The sequence below is a fragment of the Carcharhinus amblyrhynchos genome, chromosome 1 (assembly GCF_965287045.1).
Source record: "Carcharhinus amblyrhynchos chromosome 1, sCarAmb.v2.hapA, whole genome shotgun sequence".
Classification (NCBI taxonomy): domain Eukaryota; kingdom Metazoa; phylum Chordata; class Chondrichthyes; order Carcharhiniformes; family Carcharhinidae; genus Carcharhinus; species Carcharhinus amblyrhynchos.
Window position 1 is genome coordinate 131,791,982 of NC_137324.1, and position 22,886 is coordinate 131,814,867.

Below are 22,886 nucleotides of genomic sequence, written 5' to 3' on the forward strand. Positions count from 1 at the left end.
AGGCAGCACCTTCCAAACCCCCAACCAGTACCATCTAGAAGGATAAGAGCAGCAGGTACCTGGGAACACCACTACCTGGAGGTTCCCCACCACCTGGAGTCACTCCCATCCTGATTTGGAAATATATCACTGCTCCTTCACTGTCATTGAGTCAAAATCCTGAAATTCCCTCTCTAATAGCACTGTTAGTGTATCTACACTTCAGGGACGGCAGCAGTTCAAGAAGGTAGTTCACCACCACCTTCTGAAGACAACTAGGAATAAGCAATAAATGCTGGACTAGCCAATGACAGCCATCTTACATATTTCCAAGTCAGGATAGTGAGTGACTTGGAGGGGAACCTCCAGGTGGTGGTGTTCCCAGGTACCTGCTGCTGTTATCCTTCTAGATGGGAATGGTCGGGGGTTTGGAAGTGCTGCTAAGGAACCTTGCTGAGTTCCTGAGTTCTACAGGGCATCCTGTAGATGAAGTTTACAAATATAATAGTGTATTGCTTTTTTTATGATTTCTTCCATATACAGATTTTTCATAGTATCAATCTGGGGAGTTGTAACTGATGTGTCAGGAAATATCTTATGATATTTCTTATGATAAAACTAACACAAAATACACCAGATGCTGAAAATCACAGCAGAAAATGTTGAAAATGCTAAACAAATCTAGTAGTATCTATAGAGAAAGAAACAAGAGTTAAGGTTTCAGACTTTGTATCCTTGTATCAGAATTGGGAACATTTAAAGACATAATACGTTTTAAACAGGTGGATGGGAGAAGAGTGAGTGATAAAGAACAAAAGGGAAGGCCTCTGATAGGGTGGAATACTAATGTCAGAAGAGCTGATGGTGCAAGACCGAAGGGAGTGGGAATGAGTCAAGTGAAGAAACAAAAGATGGGTGTAGAAGAGATGAGAATGACAGAATTATGGGATAGCTGTTGTCTGAACACAGGAGAAAATCCAACAAAGGAAAATGAAGCAAAACAAAAACAGAAAATGGTGGAAAGCCTCAGCAGGTGTGACAGCACCTGTGGAGAGAGAATAGAGCTAACGTTTAAAGTCTAGATGACCCTTCTGTTATAATAGAGGTCAGAAACTCTGAGGTATTTTATGGAATCAGCCTAGATCATAAGTTTTGCACTTTGAATTTCGGCACGGGTAAGTACAAGATGTTTCACTCCAGGTATGATTCAAACAAACCACTAGGGAGTTTTTATCAAATGAAATTTATTTAAGTGTACAGTTAACTATAGTAAGACAATTAATAATAACTTCTACCAATTACAAACAAGAAAAAAAACACAATCCTGATAATGTATTTACCTTAACAGCTAAATGTACCTTTCTAAACAAACACTCTTACAAACATACACTCGTCCCAGGTTTAGCATGGAAATAAGAAGGCTCATGTGATTTTGCAGCTCTGCAATACCTGCTGTGAATTACCCCTTTGGAAAGAGAATTGAAACTCTGACTTTCTAGCTCTGAAGCTTTCAACATACCTCAAGGTAAATCCACTGCTTGCCTCTAGCTGGCAAACCATCAATAGCAAAATATTCACTCCAGAAAGGCAAGAAAAACTGCTCCCAACTAGCCAGCAGAATTTTTAATAGTAGAGAGAGAGACAAAACACTGCTTTCAGCCTGGAGTCCAAACACTTTCTAACTAGCCAGCAACCAAAACTGAAAGTAAAAGAGCTCCTGGGAGGAAAAAACAGTCCCAGCTGACTTGTCATTCATTCTCTCCCCAGTAGCATCACACTTCTTCAGACCTAAAGACAAAGAAACTAAGATGAGATTTATATTGTAAGGGGGTAGTTGTGTAATTGACCAAAATGTCATAGACAAATGGACAAAGAGAATGTAAATGGTGGTAGTAAAGATTGAGAATGGTGCTTATATGTTCATTAAGAGGTCAGAATGTGTAAATGGCAGAACAATGGTACAAGAGTGTCAAAGGACAATCTGAGGAATGTGGCAGATAGCCCTAGTGAGGCAGGGAAGTGGGGAGCAAGATGGAAAGCAAGATTTAGAAGTGAACAAATGAAATGATGGAAGAAATTAAAATTTAAAATATATAATAAAAATAAAAAGTAATAAAAATAGATTAATAGGATAAAAAATATAAAATAAATGGAAATAGGGTTGAGGACTGAATTCATGTTGTGAAGTTGTTGAACTCAGTGTTCAGTCCAGAGGGCTGTGAAGTGCCTAATTGGAAGATGAGGTGCTGGTCCCCCAGTTTGCATTGGACTTTACTGGAACATTGCAACAGACCAAGGAAGGACATGTGTGTTGAAATGGCAAACAACAGGAAGGTCTGGATCCTGCTTGTGAACAGACTGAAAGCATTCTATAATGTGATCACCCAGTCTACGTTTGGCCTCTCCGAAGTAGAGTAGACTGCATTGGGAGCAGCAAATGCAGTAGACCAGATTAAAGAAGGTGCAAGTGAAGTGCTGCTTCACCTGAAAAATGTTTGGGCCCTGGGATGGTGAGCAGGGAGGAGCTAAAAGTATAGTGTTGCACCTTCTGAATTGCATGGGAAGATGCTGTGAGTGAGGTGTGTGTGATGGAGGAATGGACCAGGGTGTCCTGGAGGGAATGGTCCCTGTGGATTGCCAACAGGGGGAGTGAGAGGCAAATGTATTTAATGGTGGCATCATGATAGAATTGGCAGAGGATGATCCTTTGAATGTGGAAGCTGGTGGGGTGAAAAGTGAGGACAAGGGGGACCCTATCCTGATTCTGGGAGAAAGGAGAGTGGGTGAGAGCAGTCAGACACAGTTGAGAGCCCTGTCCACCACAGTGGGTGGAAAACTACAATTAAGGTAAATGAAACAAAATGGGCAGAGAATGCAAACTGTAATTGTTGAACTTGGTGTTCAGTCCCCAGGGCAGTGAAGTACCCAATCGAAAGGTGAGCTGCTGTTCCTTGAACTTGCTTTGAGTTTCACTGAAACATTGCAAGAAGCTGAGAACAGTTAGATCAGAGTTGGAGTAATGTTGAAAATTAAAAAGAGGAAATTGATAACTTGGGGTCACAATTGTGGACTGTTTGGAGGTGTTCTGCAAAGTGGTCAGCCAGTCTGCATTTGGTCTCCCTGGTGCATAGGATTATAATAGGATGGGAGAAGGCATTATCTGAAGTGAAGTGGAATATTGAAAATGTTTCAAACTATGTAACTTATGTTAGAGACCTTGTACAAACATAGACATCTGTGTAAACGCAGAACAAATCCTTGTATAATCCGTATTAAGAAAATAGGAACAGGAGTGGGCCACGTATCCCCTTGAGCCTGTTCTGCTATTAGAAACATAGGAATTAGGAGCGAGAGTAGGCAATTCAGCTCTTCAAGCCCACTCTGCCATTCTATATGATCATGGCTGATCTCCATCTCGCCTTAACTCCACTTTTCTGCCTTTTTCCCACAATCCTGTTCAGTGATTTATGTCTAACCTGCGACATATTGTATACCAGTCTTTGCCCCACATTCCTTAAGATCATTGATTAATAAATACTCGACTTTAATTTTGAATTTAGCAATTGATATAGCATCAATTATTAATTGCAAAACAAAATCTAGACTTCTATCATTCTTTGCATGAAGAAGTGTTTCCTAATTTTATTCCTAACAGGTCTGGCTCAAATTATGTTAGTTCCCAACCAATGAAAATATTTTTCCCTACCTCCCCCAACTGTTCTCCTTAATATCTTGAAAACTTTGATCACATCTCCCCTTAACCTTCTGAATTCCAGGAAATACAACCTCGGTTTGTTGAGTTATCCCTCATAGCTTAAACCGTGGGGTCATATCATTCTCATAGACCTATGCTATGCCCCTCGCAAAAGCAATGGATGGAATCTTCCCAAAAAAAATACACAATGTTTCATAAAAGTCAGAAAATAGCTCACACTCTGGGAGCTTTGTTCTGGTGTGGGAGAGGATGGATGGATTGGAGCCTAAGTATGTCAGGGAAACCAGCTGCAGAGCTTTGGTTGATTTTCGCACACACGCACACCCCCACCCTCATAGCACCACTCAGGCCCATCCTTGGCAGTGCCCTGGCTCACTTATGGTTCCCAATTGGGCACTCTATCTGTGTCTCCATCAACCTGAGGGTTTCAATCACCTCCAATCCTCTGAAGTTGCCATGGGTTGATACTGTGAATATTCTTCTGGCTTTCCGAGCAATTTTCCAGGCTCACCACACTGATTAACTGGTATGGCAAGCTGGTAATATCTCACCCAATATATCCTTCCTAAGAGCCTGGAATTGCTCAAGCTACAGAGCAAACAACTGTCCAGATGAGTCTAACCAGACTTTTATATAGCTGAAGCATAATTTCTTCCTCCTTGTATTCTAGTTCTCTAGACACATTAGCCTCTTCCATTATTTTCTGTTCCTGTTCTTTTCAATTGTTTAAGTAACTGGGCCCCCCAAGTCTCTCTGGACTGCTACTGTTTCTAGTTATTTTTAATTAAGAAAGTACCCTGTTCTATCCTTTTTCAGCCCACAGTGAATGATCTCACATTTATCTAATTGAAATCCATTTGCTAGTTTTGCCCATTCACTTAATTATCAATATTTCTTTGTAAAGTTGTGTTTCCATCCATACCTGCTTGCAATGATGTTTATCTTTGTGTCATCAGCAAAGTTGGATCCTATTATAAGTTATTAATGAATATGCTGAATAATTGAGGCCCCAACACAGATCCTAGCAGGACACAAACCCTATCCTACCAATTTTGCCTATTGCCTTTAACACCTGCCCATTATCCCTACCCTCAGCCAATTTCCCAACCAGGTCAATAATTTGCTTTCTATTCCATGAATAGCCTCCTGCACTGTGGGGATTTGGTGATTCCTGTCTCTCCTTTTATATATTATTGTTACAAAGAGCGGTAAAGGGTGCCAAAACAACCAGTAAAAGTGAAAAACAGGAAGATGAAAAGAAGATTTGGATATCAAAATCAACAGCAAAGGTTTATAATGCCATTAGAAAAATGAATTAAGTCTGTAAACAAGGATGTATATAGGCTCCTTGTAACTGCAGCAAAGTGGCAGCTTCTATAAATACTGAGTTTAGGCAAACATGTAGCAAAGGCAGTGTGGCTCTGTAATGCCATCTTATTAGCTGCATTTTTCTGAGCCTTTGCTTACTTTATTTTGTGAATTGTATTGTGCATATGTATTGTGTGTGCTTCTTAATTTGTGTTTCGTGTAATTGTTTACATCCTATTCTACATTATGTGGAGGAAACTAGATGTGGGCTTTGTACTTTGGAAATCAGAATCAGTGGCACACTCTGGGGAAACTTGTGTCATTTATTCAGCTGATACTGAATCAAAATGCAGTGAATAGTTTTGCGTAAACAAAGTTTCAGTGCAGCTCCAATTAAGAAGTTTGTATTAGTTATTTCAGAACTAAAGAGAAAATTTACTTTCCCCTCATTACGGCTGATGTGAGTGGAGTTGTGTATTTCTATACACTGGCACAAATTATTTTAATATTTCAGTATTGCAACTTAAAAGGTCTTGTAGGTACTGTCTAGTAATGGGAGTAATGGAACCTTTTATCCAGATGGTTATGGATTTGAGTCTTTGGCCTACAACAGTTAAGCAGGTTTTTTTGTCTGGTTAAACATGATGTATGATGTTGCCTCTTTTGCAGTGTCTGGTGTTGTTCTTTAGTAGCTTTTGAATAGTATATTCAGGTTTTTCTATGGAGATTGTAACATCTAAGAAACAGGATGTGTTACTGCCTTTATGAGGAATTTCGGAGGTGTCCCCTGGGTTGTCCTGTATTCGTTGACCTCACTCAACCAATACATAGACTGCGAAAGACAATATACAGTTAAAGAATGAAAAGGAATTTATTTGCTAATGCACGCATTAGAAGGAGTCACAGTCAATGAGAATTGGATGTCCTCTCTGAGCTAATATTGCAAGGTAAAATTATTATGCTCTGAACATTTCAATATCCCACCCAGTCTTGTCAATCAAACTGGATCAGTAACCCCCACGACTTGCCTGGCTTGCAAAATCTCATTAAGTGTCCTGGCTGGAGACAATTCACACCTCTTTAACCTGTGCTTAGCGCTCTCTCCAGTCACGTTGTCTGCACCTGAAAAGATTTGACTACCAGTTAAGACTCACATTCCAACCATTATCTTGTAATTGAGTTTGTGTCTGTATATGCTCTGTTTGTGAACTGAAGTCTTCACTCACCTGATGAAGGGGCAATGCTCCGAAAGCTCGTGCTACCAAATAAACCTGTTGGACTTTAACCTGGAGTTGTGAGACTACTTACTGAAAATAAAGAAGGTAGACATCAGTGGAAATAATTTGCAATGGATATCTAATTGGTTGATCAATGGAACCCAGTGTGGAGATACAGGAATTGTCTTTGGCTCAGAGAATGCTACCAATGAAGGCCCCCAAGATTGTTTTGGAACCTAATCTTTATAAATGACATGGACTAGGAATCACAAAGACACCAGCTACCTTTGCAGTTGAAACAACAAAGTGATCAGTTTTGGAGTCAACCACCTATGAGAGCTTTGTTTAAGAACACAAGAAATAGGAACAGGAGTAGGCCATCTAGCCCTTCGAGCCTGCCCCGCCATTCAATAAGAGCATGGCTGATCTGAAGTAGATCAGTTCCACTTTCTCACATCAGTGGGAAAGTGGAACTGATCCAGTTCAGATCAGCCATGGTCTTATTGAATGGCGGGGCAGGCTCGAAGGGCTAGATGGCCTATTCCTGCTCCTATTTCTTATGTTCTTACGTTCTTAAACAAAGCTCTCATAGGTGGTTGACTCCAAAACTGATCAGAATAAGCTGTGGGACAATATGGATATATGTGTGAGTTGTGCCATCACTTTATAGATTAAATTTATAGTAGAGAAATGCAGAATAGTCACATGGAAATGAAAAGCTCAGGATGGATCTTACTTGAGTGTAAAGGAAATAATCTGGATAGAAAATAAAAGACCCAGCACTTCCAATTCCCATGATTGGTGACAGTGAGTAAAGCAAATGAAACGTTGTGACGTTAAAGATCAATTTGAGTCAAAATATATCACTGGTGTGACTACACAAAGTGCATTTTGTCTGATAGTCACAGTACAAAATGGATATTATGGCTATTGAAAGGGTTAATGTAAAGATACAAAAGAGAATAACCCAATAATTGAGGAGTCGAAGTGATAGGAATATGATGGGCAAAGATCAGGCCGTGAACTACAATCTTGCTCAGATTGTCGTGCATGTTCTTGACTTGGGAAAATGTAGCAACCTTTTGAATAAAAAACAGAGGCCCAGCATGGATAATTTCCTTTTGTAAAAATGCCTACTGTCAGCTAATTTCAGAGTGACATTGGTGATGGAGAAGCTGTGTCTTCACTGATGAAGACAGCTGCGTCCCTTATTCTTCTGCTCTGCTGCTTACATTGAAAGAAAAGATTTGAATTTTCTGAAAGGGAAGAATGGCTGTTTCATAGAAAGAGATAATTTACTAAGTCGGGTATTGTTTTCATCATAATATGGAAAGACTGGGTAAATACACAATACATTTTGCACGTTAAACAAATTAAAAATAAGTTGTTCTAATGACCATCTGCCATTTTCTGCTTTGCTGGTGGTTTCTCCTGTTAATGTAGAGATGGAAAATTGCTAACCAATATTAATTTTTGGTACCATCAGGGCTACTCAGCTCCTGATGCCACTATAACCTTGTTTCAAATATGGACATAAGAGCTGAACTCGAGCTGAGATGAGAGCGACTGCCCTTGACAATAAGGTAGCATTTGTTTGAAAGTGATATCAAAAAGCCCTACCAAAATTAAAGTGAATAGGAATCATGGTGAAATTCTTCACTGGTTGGAGTCATATGGAAAACGGCTATGACTGTTGGGGGCCAATCACCTTAACCCCAGGATATTGCAAATTGTGTCTAAGTTCAACCATATTCAGGTGCTACATCGATGACCTACCCTCCATCATAAGTTGAGAAATGGGGATAGTTTGCTGATGATTTATGGTGCTCAGAACCCAGAGCCCTTTACTCAGAGGCGAGTGTACAACTAACTGAGTCACAATTGACACACGGTTACAGATTGTGGTGAAATACAATACTGTTGCTGGTGACTAACACTGGCTTATGGATGCCCAGTTTTGAGCAACTGCACTTATTTTGAATGTATCCTATTTAATATGGAGATAGTGCCAAACAACATGATGGGAGTGTATCATCAGTGTGAAGAAGGAATTTGTCCCCACAATGGCTCTGTGGTGGTTACTCCTCACAATATTGTGTGGATGTCCGCTACCGGTCAGTTGGTGAGGACAATGTCAAGTAGGTTTTTCCCCTGTTCACCTATTGCAGGCGCAGTCGGGCAGATATTTCTTTATGGAGTCAGCCACCTTGGTCGATAGTTATGTTACCAAGCCACTCTTGGTGATGGAACATTAAAGTTTCCCACCCAAAATACATTCTGCGCCCTTACTACTGTGAGTGCTTCTTCCAAGTTGTTTACAACATGGCGTAGTACAGATTTGTGAGAGTGGTTGGTGGTAATCAGCAGGAAGGCCCTTTGCATGTTTGACATTATGCCTTGAGGGTTCATGGGATTCAGAGTCAATGTTATGAATTCCCAGGGCTACTGCCTCATACATGAATGTTACTGTGTTGGAACCTCTGGTGCGTTTGTCCAAGACATACCCGGGGATGGAGGAGCCTGGAAAATTGTCTATAATTTATAATTCTGTGAGTCCAGCTATGTCATGTTGTTTTATTAGGCTGTGGGACTGCTCTCCCAATTCTGGCACAAGTCCCCAGCCCATATTAGGGGGGACTTTGCAGCCAATTGGGAGAGTGTGCCTTTGATATAGCCACTGCCTACGTTGATGCTGGGTGATGCGTCCCATTTTATCTTCAAACTTTTCTGTAGCAGTTTTATACAGTTGAATGACTTATTAGGCCATTTCAAAGGGCAATTAAGAGTCAACCGTATCAGTCCCTTTTCTTTACAAACATATTCTTTATTCATAAAATATCTGAAAGAATATTACAAACATTTCAAAATAGCCATCACACAAAATGCAATAATATTCAAGCTTATTGCACAGATCATGTTGCATTCTGAGGTGCTTCAGTACAATTGTGATACATGTAATATTCACTGTATGCATTCAAAGTGAGTCATACAGTCCGGGGTGGTGGGGGTCTATACAATTTCTCTTTTCTTGGTGTATTATGGCTGGAAGATTCTAGACAGCGACCTTACCCCATTGTGCCGCCGCAGTCACTGCCCAAAGCTTTAGTGCATCTCTCAGCACATAGTCCTGGGCTTTGAAATGTGCCAGTCTCTAACAGTCAGTTGGGGACGTCTCTTTGCACTGGAAGACTGAAAGGTTTCAGACAGACCAAAGAGCGTCTTTCACCCAGTTGCTGATCCTCTAGCAACAGCTGATGTTTGACTCAGTGTGTGTTGCTGGGAACAGCCCAAAGAGCACAACATCTTGCATCACGGAGCTGCTCAGGATGAACTGCAACAAAAACTCCACCTCATCTCCAGACCTTCTTTGCATAGGCATAATCCATAATGAGGTCTGTTGCTCACCAAAGTTGTCTTAGGGTAATAGATGGATAGAGTGAGGCTCCAGGTATGTAGGAAGGATATGAAGGCCTTACTTCCCACCAACCAAGCTAGTTCTTGTTTGAAAGTCCTGGTGATGAGACATTCTGCCAAATGACTTTGTTTGCTTAGGGAACCATCCAACAGGATCCACCATCTCCTTTTCCTCCAGGGCCTCTTGAACGTTCCATTCAGATCTATGCCTAATGGACTTTCTATGAGGACAGGTGGTACAGCACGGTCCAACCACTTGGAGTGTTCTGCAGCAGCATGGCCAGATTAATCCTTCACAACACTGGGGACAGGTAGCATCTCAGCATAAATCTGAATGCTTGCCAGTCAAATCTGGAATCAGGCAGGATTGTCCTCTCTCCTGTCCTGCTTGTGTGTTGCATAAAACTCTTATGCTGAGACCATCAGGAAGGATTCAGGCATAAGAGGAGTGACCATCTTAGGCAATGGAGACATTCAAGTCAAAATCTCCCTGTACGTGGACGAGGCCATTGCTTTCTGCTCGATCCACTGCCAATGCACAAGCTGATAACAACATTTTGCAGCCAGTTTGAACTGGCCTCGGATGAAAAAGTAAATTGTGGTAGAGTGATGTTTGAACTTTGGGCACTGGGTTGAGCGATATCTTATCCCCTTCACTGTCTGGTCAAAATGCTTAAGGTACTGGGAATATGGTCCAGATGGACCAGGGCGTGTGTTAGAAGCTGAAAGGAGTGAGTTGCTAAAATGAAACAAAAGCTGGGCATGTGGAAGCGAGATCTACAGTCACATGTAGGCCAGACAAGGTAAGGACAGCACATTTCCTTTCCTAAAGGACTTTAATAAATCAAATGGGTTTCACGATAATCTGGTATTTTCATGGTCATCATTACTGAGATCAACTTTTTAATCCAGTTCATTGAATTTAAGTTCCAGTTCAATTTCAACTGCTGTGGTGGGATTTGAACTCCTATCTCCAGAACACTAGTCCAGACCTCTGGATTCGTAGCTCAGTTATATTACCACTGCACCACTGTTCCTGATAATTAACAGATGTTAGCAAATAAATTTACCAAGGAATTCCAAAAAGTATATGTACATGTACATGTGCAATTAAATAACTTTGATTTAGAAGGAAAATGAAAAATGGTGTAAAATTAAAAGGGCTTGTGAAAAAGCGAAGAACAGATTGTGGACTGAGAAAGATACGTTATGAATACATATCTCTAAGAACTATGGCTCTTTAAAAATTGGAAGGATATTTGGACATTTTCTTGGAACTGACCTGGGTTTTTTAATGATTATAAGTTCGCTTTGGACTGCGAGCAAAAACTACCTTTTCCAAACAGTCATATGTCTTTAGCTAGATGACCAGCAAGGCACCTAAAGAGATTAGAACTATTTGATTACTTGAATTTTAATTGCTGGAAGGAAAAACAGCTACTCTTTGAGGCTACCCTGGTGATTTTCTGGAAAGCACCAGACTGAGATGAGTTTCTGTCTTGAACTTGTGTTTAGGACTCAGTTTTGGGAATAAACCAATAAGGGAAGATTTCCCAACTCATCTTTTCCCTGCTTTGATTAAAATTCAATTTAGTTTTCAGTCCAATTAGAAATCCTCATCTCAGTATAACTTATCTGTGTTTGGAATTCTGTATAGGATTTCTGTGCCACTGCTTTTTACACTTTGTGTTGCTATTTTGATTGTGTAAAATTAATACAATGTTTATTTTCTTAAATGCCATTAATGGATTTTTTAATCTACAGTTGACTTTAGCATTTAATTTCTGCACATCATCTTTTAGCCCTATTAGCCCCTCTGCTTTGTCAGAGCTGCTGAACCTCTTGGAGAGAGGATTTATATCTTCATCTGTAGCAAAGCAAGTGAGTAAACACCAATTTCTACTGAAAAGGTTTATTTTTGTATGAAATAATCATGCACAGAGCTTTATAATGCCATTTATAACTAAAATCTATTACTAAATTTTTGATATTACCTTTTTATTTACATATCAGCAGTTTAATTTGTTGTGATGGGAATCTGAGTCAAGTATAATCCTTCTCTTACAAATGTGCATTTTTTTTTAATACATTTCCGGATGTAAACTTTGCTGGCCAAGCCAGTATTTGTTTCTCACCCCTAATTGCCCTTAAGTGCCGGTAAGCTGTTTTCTTGAACCATTAAATTTATCTAGTGTAGGTACACTTACTGCACTGTTAGGAAGGGAATTTGAGGCTTTTGACCCAATAACAGTGAAGGAACGGTGATATGGCTTCAGGTCAGGATGGTGTGGTTTGGAGAGGAACTTGCAGGTAGTGGTGTTCCCATATGCCTGTCGTCCTGTTCTCAGGTGATGCTAATTACCAGTTTGGAGGTTTGGCGAGTTGTTGGAGTGCATTTTGTGTAGGTGAATTAACACCAATGTTGTTGGTGGAGAGAGCGAATGTCTAAAATGGGGTGTAGAAGTTGTTCTGGATGATATCAAGTATCTTGAGTATTGGAGCTGTAGTCATCCAGGCAAATGGAGGGTATTCCATCATATTCCTGACTTGTGCCTTGTAGATGTTGGGGCAGAGTTCCCAGACTCTGACTTCCCAGCCTTTGTAGTCATGGTATTTTTAGGGCTGGTCCAGTTAAGTTTCTGATCCTTGGTAATCCCTCTCGGATGTTGATGGTATGGGATTCAAAGATGTTAATGCCTTTGAATGTTATGGAGAGATGGTTAGATTCATTCTTGTTGGAGATAATTCTTGCCTAGCATTTGTGTCATGTGAATTAGTTGCCTCTTGTCAGCTGAAGCTTGTGTGAATTGTGTGAATATTGTTGAAGTCTTGCTGCACGTGAACACAGACTGCTTCATTTCTGAGGACCATACATGGTACTGAGCATAATGCAGTCATGAGCGAACATTCTCAATTCTGACATTATGATGGAGAGAAGTTCATTGATGGAACGAGCTGCCTGGGCCTAGAACAGCCCTGAGGAACTCCTGCAAGAAATGTCCTGAGGCCGAGATAATTGACCCCCAACAGCTATAGCTATCTCCCATGTTGCTAGATATGACACAAATCAGTATATCAAATCACTTGTGAGGACTCCTTGATACAACAGCGGCTCAAATGCTACCTTAATGTCTGACCTCATAGAGTCATAGAGGTTTACAACACGGAAACAGGCCCTTTGACCCAACTTGTTCATGCCACCCTTTTTTTTTAAAACCCCTAAGCTAATCCCTCTTGGAGCATTTAGCCTATATCCCTCTATACCCATCTCATCTATGTAACTATCTAAATGCTTTTTAAAAGATAAAACTGTACCCACCTCTACAACTACCTCTGGCAGCTTGTTCCAGATGCTCACCACCCTCTCTGTGAAAAAATTGCCCCTCTGGACACTTCTGTATCTCTCCCCTCTCACCTTAAACCTACGCTGTCTAGTTTTAGACTCCCCTACCTTTGGGAAAAGGTATTGACTATCTACCTTGTCTCTTGAATTCAGCTCTTTTGTCCCTATTTGGACCCAAGCTGTACTGAGGTCTGGAGCTGAGTGGCCCTGGTGAAACACAAACTGAGCATAACGTTGCTGCTAACTAAGTGCCACTTGATTGCAATGTCAGTGACGTCTTCCATCACTATGCTAATCAAGAATAGACTGATGGGGTGGTAACTGGCTAGATTGAATTTGTCCTGCTTTTTGTGGACAACATTACTGGGTAAATTTTCATGGTCAAGTAGATGCCAGTGTTGTAGATGTACTAGAACAACTTGACTAGTAGCTGGGCAAATTCTTCAGTACTACTGGGATGTTCTCAGGGTCCACAATGTGCCAATGTCTTTAACCATATCTTGATATTATGTGTAGTGAATTGAATGACTTAAGACTGGTATCTGAGATGGTAGGGACATTAGAAGGAGGGCAAGGTGAGATTATTTGTGGCTAAAGATGGGTCCAAATGCTTCAGCCTTTTCTTTTGCACTGATGAGGAGCACACCAAATTTGAGGATGATTTGTGGAACTGACTTCTCCAGTTGGTTGTTTAATTTCGACCAGCACTCATAAATGAAAGGGACTGCTTAAGGGTCTGGAGGCAGAGAAGGAGCAAATGACACCAGGTGTACAAAAGAACAAAGCAGGTACTGCAGGAGTCCCCTAGAATCCAGCTTTGAAATTTGTTTTCTGTTTTGGAAGCTGGCTCCTTAGATGAGTGCAGTCAGAGTAAGGTTTGTGGCACCACCAGCGGCTCAACTGTACAGGAGGGAAGAAAGAAAGAACAATACTGATAGGGGATTCTTTAGTTATGGAAATAGACAAACGTACCATAGATGTGACTCCAATGTGGTATGTTGCCTTCCTGGGGCCAGGAACAAGGATATTACAGAGTGGCTATGGGATATTCTTCTGGGGAGGGTGAACAACCAGAGATCATGGCTCACATCAATATAGAAATCAGAGAAACCCTACAATACAGAAAGAGGTGATTCGGCCCATTGAGTCTGCACCAACCACAATCGCACCCAGGCCCTATCTCCATATCCCTACATATTTTAGCTACTAATCCCTCTAACCTACACATGTCAGGACACTAAGGGGCAATTTTAGCATAGCCAATCAACCTAACCCGCACATCTTTGGACTGTGGGAGGAAACCGGAGCACCCGGAGGAAATCCACACAGACACGAGGAGAATGTGCAAACTCCACACACAGTGTCCCAAACTGGGAATCGAACCCAGGTCCCTGGAGCTGTGAAGCAGCAGTGCTAACTACTGCTATCAACGACTTCGGTAGGAAGGAGTCCTGCAATCAAAATTTGGCAAGCAAGACCTCAAATGTAGTAATTTCCGATTGCCCAGTGCCTTGTGCAAATGAGTACAGGAATAGAAGGAAAAAGCAAATTAATGTGTGACTGGAAAGATGGTGCATGGAGGGAGGCTTTAGATTTCTTGGACTGAGATAGCTCAGAGGGAGATGGCACCTGTACAAGCCAGGCAGTTTGCACCTGAACAGAGCTGGGACTAGTTCATTGTGGGGGATTTTGCTAGCGCTGTTGGGAGGGCTTTGACTTGGCAACGGTGTTGGGTAACAATGGAGAAATATTAAAGAGGAATACCAGAATGCACAAAATATTGGGATAGACAGAAAGCACTGGTTGAGAGAATACTAATCAGTGGAGTTGAAGAAAGGGAGAAAGTAATGACTTCTAAATCAGGGTTACCGTTATAGGTGTAGATTGTGTTGTGGCAATAACAAAGATTTCGCTCAAGGAAGGGCAGGATGGATGTTAAATATCCCTGGGTACAAGGTGTTCAGAAAAGATAGGAAAGGAAGGGAAGGAGAAGGAGTGGCAGCATTGGTCAAGGGGAGCATTGCAAGTGTGCGTCCCAGAGGACTGAATCAATTTGACTAGAGCTAAGGAAGAATGAGAGTGCAATTGCATTGTTTAGTGTAGTCTATAATAGACTACCATCTATTGAAAGGATGTAGAAAGACAAATCTGCATGGAAATAAAGATGCAAACATTATAGAGTAGTTATAATGGGATCTTTAATTGCCCAGATGAAGACAGGGACAGTGATAAAGGGTGGAGATGGGCAAAAGTTTCTAGATTGTGTTCAGGAAGATTTTCTACAGCAGCTTGTGTCCAGTTCAGTAAGAAAGGAGGCATTGTTGGATCTGGTTCTTGGAAATGAGCTGGAACAAGTAGATCAAGTGTCAGTGGGGGAGCATTTAGGAGACTGATCATCGTATTGTAAGTTTAAGATGATAACAGAAAAGGGTAATAGGAGACCTAGAGTAAAAATAATTAACTGGATGAGAGCCAACTTCAGTGGGGCAAGAACGGAGCTGGGCCTGTTAGACTGAAATGAAAGGTTGGCAGGAAAAACTGTAGTTGAACCATGGGCTATCATCAAAACAGAAATGGTTTAGACACAGTCAATGGAGGGAAACCAGAGCTCTCTGAGGTAGAAATTAAGATAAAGAAGAAAATGACAGGAATCAGGTAAAAAAATACATTTGAGAACCAAGAAGAATGCAGAAGGTTCAGAGGGGAGGTGAAGAAGCACATTAGAGGAACAAAGAGGGATTATGAGAAAGGACTGGCAGCCAATATAAAGGGGAATCCTAAAGTCTTTGAAAGGCATATAAACCATAAAAACGTGGTAAATGGAGGAGTAGGGCTGATTCGGGACAAAAATGGGAATTTACCTGTGGAGGCTCCGGGGAATTGGGGCGACGTTCAGGGCTGAGCCCGGGCGTGTTTATGGGAGTGGAGGGTCGGCAGTGCAAGGGTCATGGAGTTGTCCAGGAATTGGGAGGCCAGTAGACAGGGTTACTGTGCATGCACAAATCTCAGCGCTATGCTGCTGGCCCATTCCATGGGGATAGGCCCCACCTCCTGATTTTTAATGGAATTTATGCAGGGGCACTCTGCAGTGCACAGTGTGTGGGAGATTTTTCTTTAAACTCCCACTGAAAAAACAAGTGTGATTTACTCCAGTTTTTACATAAATTATTCACTTAAAATTTGGGAGGTAAAATTTCACCTGTGGTTTTGTCTGTATGACTGTCAGGCTGTTGCTCAACACATTGTGGGGCAGTTGTCCCATTTCTGGTACAAGTCCCCAGATGTTTGAGAGGAGGAATTTGTAGGGACAACCTGACAAGCTGTGCCCATTGTTGTATCCGGTACCCAGGTCGATGCCATGCATTGTATCCGTTTTTTCTCTTCGCTTTTTCTGTGTAATTTTTGTAAAATTGAGTGGCTCACTTAGCTATTCCAGAAGGAAGTTAAGGGCCAGTCACATTGCTGACGGTGTGGGTTGTCACACGTTGGCCAAACCAGGCAAGGACGAAAGACGTCTTTCCTTTAAGTGTCCCTAGAGTATTAGCCTCTATCTCTGGATTATTAATTCAGCAATGTTACCACCATGCCTTTGTCCTTTAATCTTGTAGAAATAAGCACCCAAATTGATTCTTTAGCACTGCCTCTTGTCTCCTCATCTGGTATAAAATAACAGCCCAATTGGGGTATCAAATCTAATATCAGCTTGTTCTGAATGCGTTCAGCTATTGATTAGATAAAGGTGCAAAACTATAGGGATCTTGATACTATGGCATTGAATAACATTAAAAAATGTATGCTATAAAAGTATGCTAGCTATATACAGTATGTTATCACTATCATAGTATTGGGGCATCTACACCAATTCTAAAAATCATAGGATAAAGAATTGTATAATGTATTGAATCACCTGATTAGCTGATTTGGTAAATTATGCATTTACAGCAATTTCATAAGTGACTTGGGCTGTAATATATCTTTCTTCTGATTCTGAATTGGTTTGGTAGGTATTTGCTGAACTGTGGAAGGGAGAAGGGAAAACTGCAGTCCAGATAGTTGAACAAAAAGAATTGGGACTGATCCAAGATCATAAAAAACTAGAACAGATTTGTCAATCTGTTATTGAAGATCACCCTGCAGAGGTAAGCTATTCCAACAAATACTGCTGCCTTTTCAGAAGTTTACCTGTCAGTCTGAGGAAAATCTAGCAAATAATTGCTGCAAGTTACAATAGTTCTTTCTTATTAATGTTTCCTTAGTAAAATCAGTTGTATTTCATTCAGTAACGTATTTTTGTGAGTAGAAGGTAATGAAATATTGAAAGGATTTTTTTTTAAACACAATGTTAAATAGATCATTTAATATTATCCTATTGCTAAAATACAGTTACAATATTTAATTAAGGATAAGGGGTAAAATATTTAGAACTGAAGAAAAATTTCTTCACCCGGAGGGTGGTGAACGTCTAGAATTCCATACCACAAAAAGTAGTTCAGATGAAAATGTTGTGTGATTTCAAACTAAACTAGATGTAGCTCTTGGAGTTAAAGTTGTATGGGGGAAGGGAGGATCAGGATATTAAATTTGATGATTAGTCATGAGCAAAATAAAGGGCTGAATGCCTACTCCTGCTTCTAGTTTGAGTATATTTTATATGTTAATGCTTCTAAGATTTCTAGAAAGTAATGATTTCTCATTCCTAACATACACATTGAAATATTTGAAAGGAAACACATACTGGGAGGCAAAGACAGTAAAAGGATATGAAAATGTGAGGAGTAAGATTAAAAAGAGTTGCCACGGCCAACAAATTGATAGGGCAGGTATGAAGGCTTGAAAGACCTGCTGTTCCTTCATTTTACTATTTCAGGTCCATTTACCTCATGGTGATACTTATTTAATTTATGGAAGGAGGTTCCAAGTAACCAAGTGCAGCTTCATTCGCTATTGTGGAGTTGAGACTTCGGCCCTGCCTGACTTAAATGGTTTTTTCCCCCCAGTGTTATCTTCCTTTAGATTATATTCATACTTAACCAGGAAGCAGTAGAAACTTGCATTTATATGGTGCCACTAATGTAGTATTCTCTTGCCAGACTCTGAGAAGAAAAATGAAGATTAGTTTCTGAATCCCCCCATCATAAGCATCATGTAGCTTGAACAGCAGTCATCAGAGCAAATAAAAAAGGAACAGTTTGAATATGGAACAAGTGTGATAGTCACACAATTTATTTGCTTCCCCTAACCCTTTTTTTCATTTCCTCATTCCTAATGTTAACATTTTTTTTCAGTTGTTGGGTTGGAGTCCTGGTCCAGTGTAGTTAGACATCCGGCAGAATGTGTAGCAGATCCAAGATACCAGTCATATTTTTCTGGAAAGTGCTTGATCACCACTCAACAAACTTCATAATGTAGCAAGTGTTGAGATTGGAAGTTGATGTTCTGAAATTGTGGCATCAAAGTTCTAGCTCAGCTATTTTATGGTCTGGCTTATTGATATGGTGCAAGGAAAATTTCATCAATTGTACATTGCTGACTTTACTCTTTTCAGAGACATTTCATGTTCATGCTGAGCAACACCTGGAGAATAAATGTTTAAGAACTTGAACAGGACTTAATATTGGTAGTTTATGTTGTATCCAGAAAACAGATGATTAATCCCAGTCTTTAACTGATCATCAAAGTGACCTAAGAGTAATGTGGAAGTAGTGGTTACTGAAGGTACAATTCATTGGGATTATGCATATGTTTATCTTGCTGAATTGTGAAGGCTGAACTCATCTTTGTAACTTGAGGTAATATTAAAAGACTGATTTTGGCTGATTGATAATAGATAAAAATAGTAATTGTGCTTCAGCTATTCTTTCACTTGTTTTGTAGGTTTCTGAAATACAGCAAGGAAACTGGAAAGTGTTAAATAAACTTATTGGCCAAGTTCAGAGAGTAACACATGGCCGGGCTGCCCCTACTCAAGTGAAAGCCATTTTGGAACAGAAACTGTCCTGAACGCTGCAACAGTGGAAATCAAGACAAGGATGACTGCTCTAATTCTGCAGTTACAGGAAATCAATCAGACTGAGACTGAATTTGCCAGAGTGTTGTCTTAATTATCCACCAATGTCATGGCAATAGCTTAACTTTATTATTTGCAGTTCTACCAGATAAGGTTAGTGGAATACTCAATTTCATCATTAACATAAATATTTCAAAAAAAAACTTATAGGTTACCTGCAGTATTTTCAGAATTGTGTGTTCATTATTACAGGCAGATTGTATAATAATCATGAAAAAAAGTACAAGTGTGTAATTGAGTTTGAAAACCACAAACAACCAAAAAAGGATCTAGCTACCTTGGGTAGCTCTGTAGCTTTGTGCAATAACTGTCATTTGCTGTTCTTTACATCAGGGCATGTAATTTTAATCAATAAACTGCTATTGTTCAGATTTGGGCAATAGCCAGATGGCTAATTCAAAGAGATTTCTATTTATGCAAAATGTAAAAGCAAAATACAATAGCTGCTCAAAATACTGAGGATCAATGGAGAGAAAAACAGAACATTTCATCAGCACCATTCCATAAAGGTCACAGATCAGGAACATTAATTGTTTTTTGCTCCAGAACGCTGTCTGACTTGAATATTTCCAGCTATTTCTGTATTTGTTAAGGTGAACTTATGTTGATACCATGTTTGACAAGCAATTGGAAATCCTTTTGTAATACTGCTGTTAGATAGCCACTAAGCCTAAACACTGACTCCGGAAGACAATTATTGGGAACTATAGAAGGTGAATTGTATGGAAGTGTTTGACTATCAAAAAAATTATTCAAGTAATTGGGTAACAGCAAAAGCTTCTTATCTGCAGTACATTTCTGGTTAGGGAAATGTACAGTCATTTGAGAGTGATATTAAATTCATTCCTATCTGCACTAGCTTTTAATACACCCCTCAAATAAATACCATTTAGTCCTCATTCACAAAGTTTTAATGCTTGAAATTAAACTATTGTAATCGACAAAATAATTTCTCAACGAAAGCCCTTAAAATAGCAATTTGCAGAGACCACACACTATATTTTATTGAATGTACTGACAGTTTTAATAACTTATTTATAAATACCATTAACCCTCAGATCCATTATCTTGACACCAAAATTCTGTAGTTCTATTAAATTTTAGAAATCTGATTTTATCATTTCTACCAACATTCCCAAAAAATTCAACACAAGAGTTTAACAGTGGAGTCACCAAGACCATGATTCTTTCCCTATACTCAGCCACCAACTATATATACATACAAACAGATTTTACAGTATATAAAAAGTGTGCTGAAGGACATCTGAGTAAAGTAAACTTTGTTTCACACCATTGCTACTTTTTTGTAGCTGTCGAGTGCACCCCTTGGATATTTCATAACATGACCACACTATTAAAAAGGTTCATCAGAAAAACAACATCGTTCTTTTTGATCAACGTCTGGGTGGTAGCGAACCTCATTCTTCATTCATTTGATCTTTGGTACTATTCACAGCGAAATATTGCAGGATATGATCAGATATTGAAAGAATACTCATGTTCACATCTCAAATCCACAAACTATTAGAAGTATGTGTTTGGACATTTATAATATATATACTCTCACACCCCTTAACATTCATTGAAAATGTTTTCATCCACATAAAAATTCTCATACATTGCAGATTGCATAGAGATACAATTAATTTTGTGCATTTTCTTGACAGTAAGGCCACGGGATGTAAAAACCAAAGCTTCTTAAAAGTTCCCAGTCTTGATTCATTGAGGCAAGATAGTTCCACTTTTTCTGTTCACCCCAATCCAATCTTTCTGTAGTTAAGGCAGATAGAACTACATTATTACTTTGGAACATATTTTAAAAGTAGATTGCACTTTTGCATTAAAATCACTTAAGAATTATTCTTCACACTCCTCCAGCGGAGTATGAGATAAAATGGAATGTTCCTGTGCAATGGCAGCAAGTTCCTTGAGAAATTCTGTGAAGATGACAGCTGCGTTGATGGAATTTTTCACATGTGAGGAAACTCGAGGAGCCACAGGCTTACTTAAGAGTGGTTGTTGGGCATTTTGAACAATACCTGGAGGCCTGTATCCATTTTCTGCAACATTTCGATTGTGCTTAATTTCTGCAAGCGGTTTTCCGAGAAAGGAAAAGAAGCAATTATTTATAATGTATGCATTTTTCATAAACACTTCACAGTCTCACTCAATTAACTCGTTATTTTATCCTCACAGTTAGTAAGGATATACAACAACACCTCCATGATTATCCTCAACACTGGTGTCCCACAAGTCTATATTCTTAGCCCCCACTATACTGCTTATACACTTATGACTGTGAGGCCAAATTCCCCTCCAACTCGATTTTCAAGTTTTGCTGACGCTACCACCAGAATGGGTTGGATCTCAAACAATGCCGTGACAAATAAGAGATGAGATAGAGAATCTGGTGAACTGATGCAACAACAATAAGCTCTCCCTCAATGTCAACAAAACAAAGGAGATTGCCATTGACTTCAGGAAGTGTAGAGAAACTGTCTACAACAATGGGCGATGAAAAAGAAAGGATCAAAAGCTTCAAGTTTTTAGGTGTCCAGATCACCAACAACCTGTCCTGGTTTCTCTCTCCCCCCCCAATGCCATGCCATAGTTAAGAAAGCCCATCAATGCCTCTACTTTCTCAGAAGACTAAGGAAATTTGGCTGTCAGCTACGACTCTGAGCAACTATTACAGATGCACTATAGAAAGCATTCTTTCTGGTTGGATCACAGCTTGGTATGGCTCCTACTCTGCCCAAGACCACAAGAAACTACAAAAGGTTGTGAATGTTGCCCAATTCACCAGCCTCCCATCCGTTGACTCTGTCTACATCTCCCACTACCTTGGCAAAGCTGCCAGTATAATTAAGGACCCCATGCACCCTGGGCATTCTGGCTTCCACCTTCTTCCATTGGGAAAAAGGTGCAAAAGTCTGAGGTCACATACCAGCCGACTCGAGAACAGTTTCTTCCCTGCTGCCATCAGACTTTTGAATGGATTTACCTTGCATTAAGTTGATCTTTCTCTACATCCTAACTATGACTGGAACACTACATTCTGCACTCTCTCATTTTCTTTCCCTATGAATGCTGTGCTTTGTACAGTGCACAAGAAACAATACTTTTCACAGTATGCTAATACATGTGACAATAATAAATCAAATCATTTGTTCAGCCCTTACATACAAATAAATAGAGATTAAAATGTCTTTAAAAACTCATCTCAACCACATCAGCTTGGTACTTCACCTTGTACGATAATTCTTCTGCATTTACAATTCAGTTCTTTTGACAGGAATCCATTCCACGAATAAGTATTTAAATTTTAGTTTTATGTTTTCAATTTTCTTCCTATCTCAGCTGAAAGCTCTGGGTGGTGCAGTAGTTTCACAGACATCAGTGACACTTATCTTGTCCATGTGGCTGTTCTTCATATGCAAGTCTCAATCGTAGGTGCCAGTAGGCCATTTATTGAGCCAATAGCACCCTCCCCAACCTCCACGTGCTAGTTGATTTCTTTCTCTAATACTGAACTGAATAATAATATCCTCACAATCAAAAATGGGACTTAATTAGTGTATAGCGTTTGGTATTGCTAACAGTTGATTTATGCCTGTAATAAGGAATAAAGGAGGAACTCATTGTTTAATATGGCAAATGTTTTTCCCTCAAACAAAATGCTGGAAACACCCCTCAAGTTAATAATGGTGTGAATGATTTTCACTTTTGTTCACTGCAGAAAACTGCATTAGTGGATTGACCTGCCAAATTCTCCTTCTCATTGAAGTCAGTCTATCCGCTACTGCTAGTCCTCTGCCACTGCTGAAAGTGTAAATTACATCC

General features: G+C 39.9%; 2 protein-coding genes across 11 annotated transcripts in view; one reads left to right on the forward strand and one right to left on the reverse strand.

The window, feature by feature from the left end:
- Positions 1 to 19,919, forward strand: part of gatb (glutamyl-tRNA(Gln) amidotransferase, subunit B) — a 53,102-nt gene extending 33,183 nt beyond the window's left edge. For all 4 annotated transcript variants that reach the window (XM_080192899.1, XM_080192908.1, XM_080192918.1 and 1 more), the window contains 3 exons: positions 11,436 to 11,514; positions 16,981 to 17,115; positions 18,851 to 19,919. In XM_080192899.1, the coding sequence (XP_080049025.1) occupies positions 11,436 to 11,514; positions 16,981 to 17,115; positions 18,851 to 18,976 (340 nt within the window). In that variant the 3' untranslated portion in view covers positions 18,977 to 19,919. The remainder of the gene's footprint in view (positions 1 to 11,435; positions 11,515 to 16,980; positions 17,116 to 18,850) is intronic.
- A 102-nt stretch (positions 19,920 to 20,021) lies between these two features.
- The window catches only part of fhip1aa (FHF complex subunit HOOK interacting protein 1Aa), a 154,399-nt gene continuing 151,534 nt past the window's right edge, over positions 20,022 to 22,886 (reverse strand). For all 7 annotated transcript variants that reach the window (XM_080192885.1, XM_080192847.1, XM_080192857.1 and 4 more), the window contains one exon: positions 20,022 to 21,130. In XM_080192885.1, coding sequence (XP_080049011.1) covers positions 20,901 to 21,130 — 230 coding nt within the window. In that variant the 3' untranslated portion in view covers positions 20,022 to 20,900. The remainder of the gene's footprint in view (positions 21,131 to 22,886) is intronic.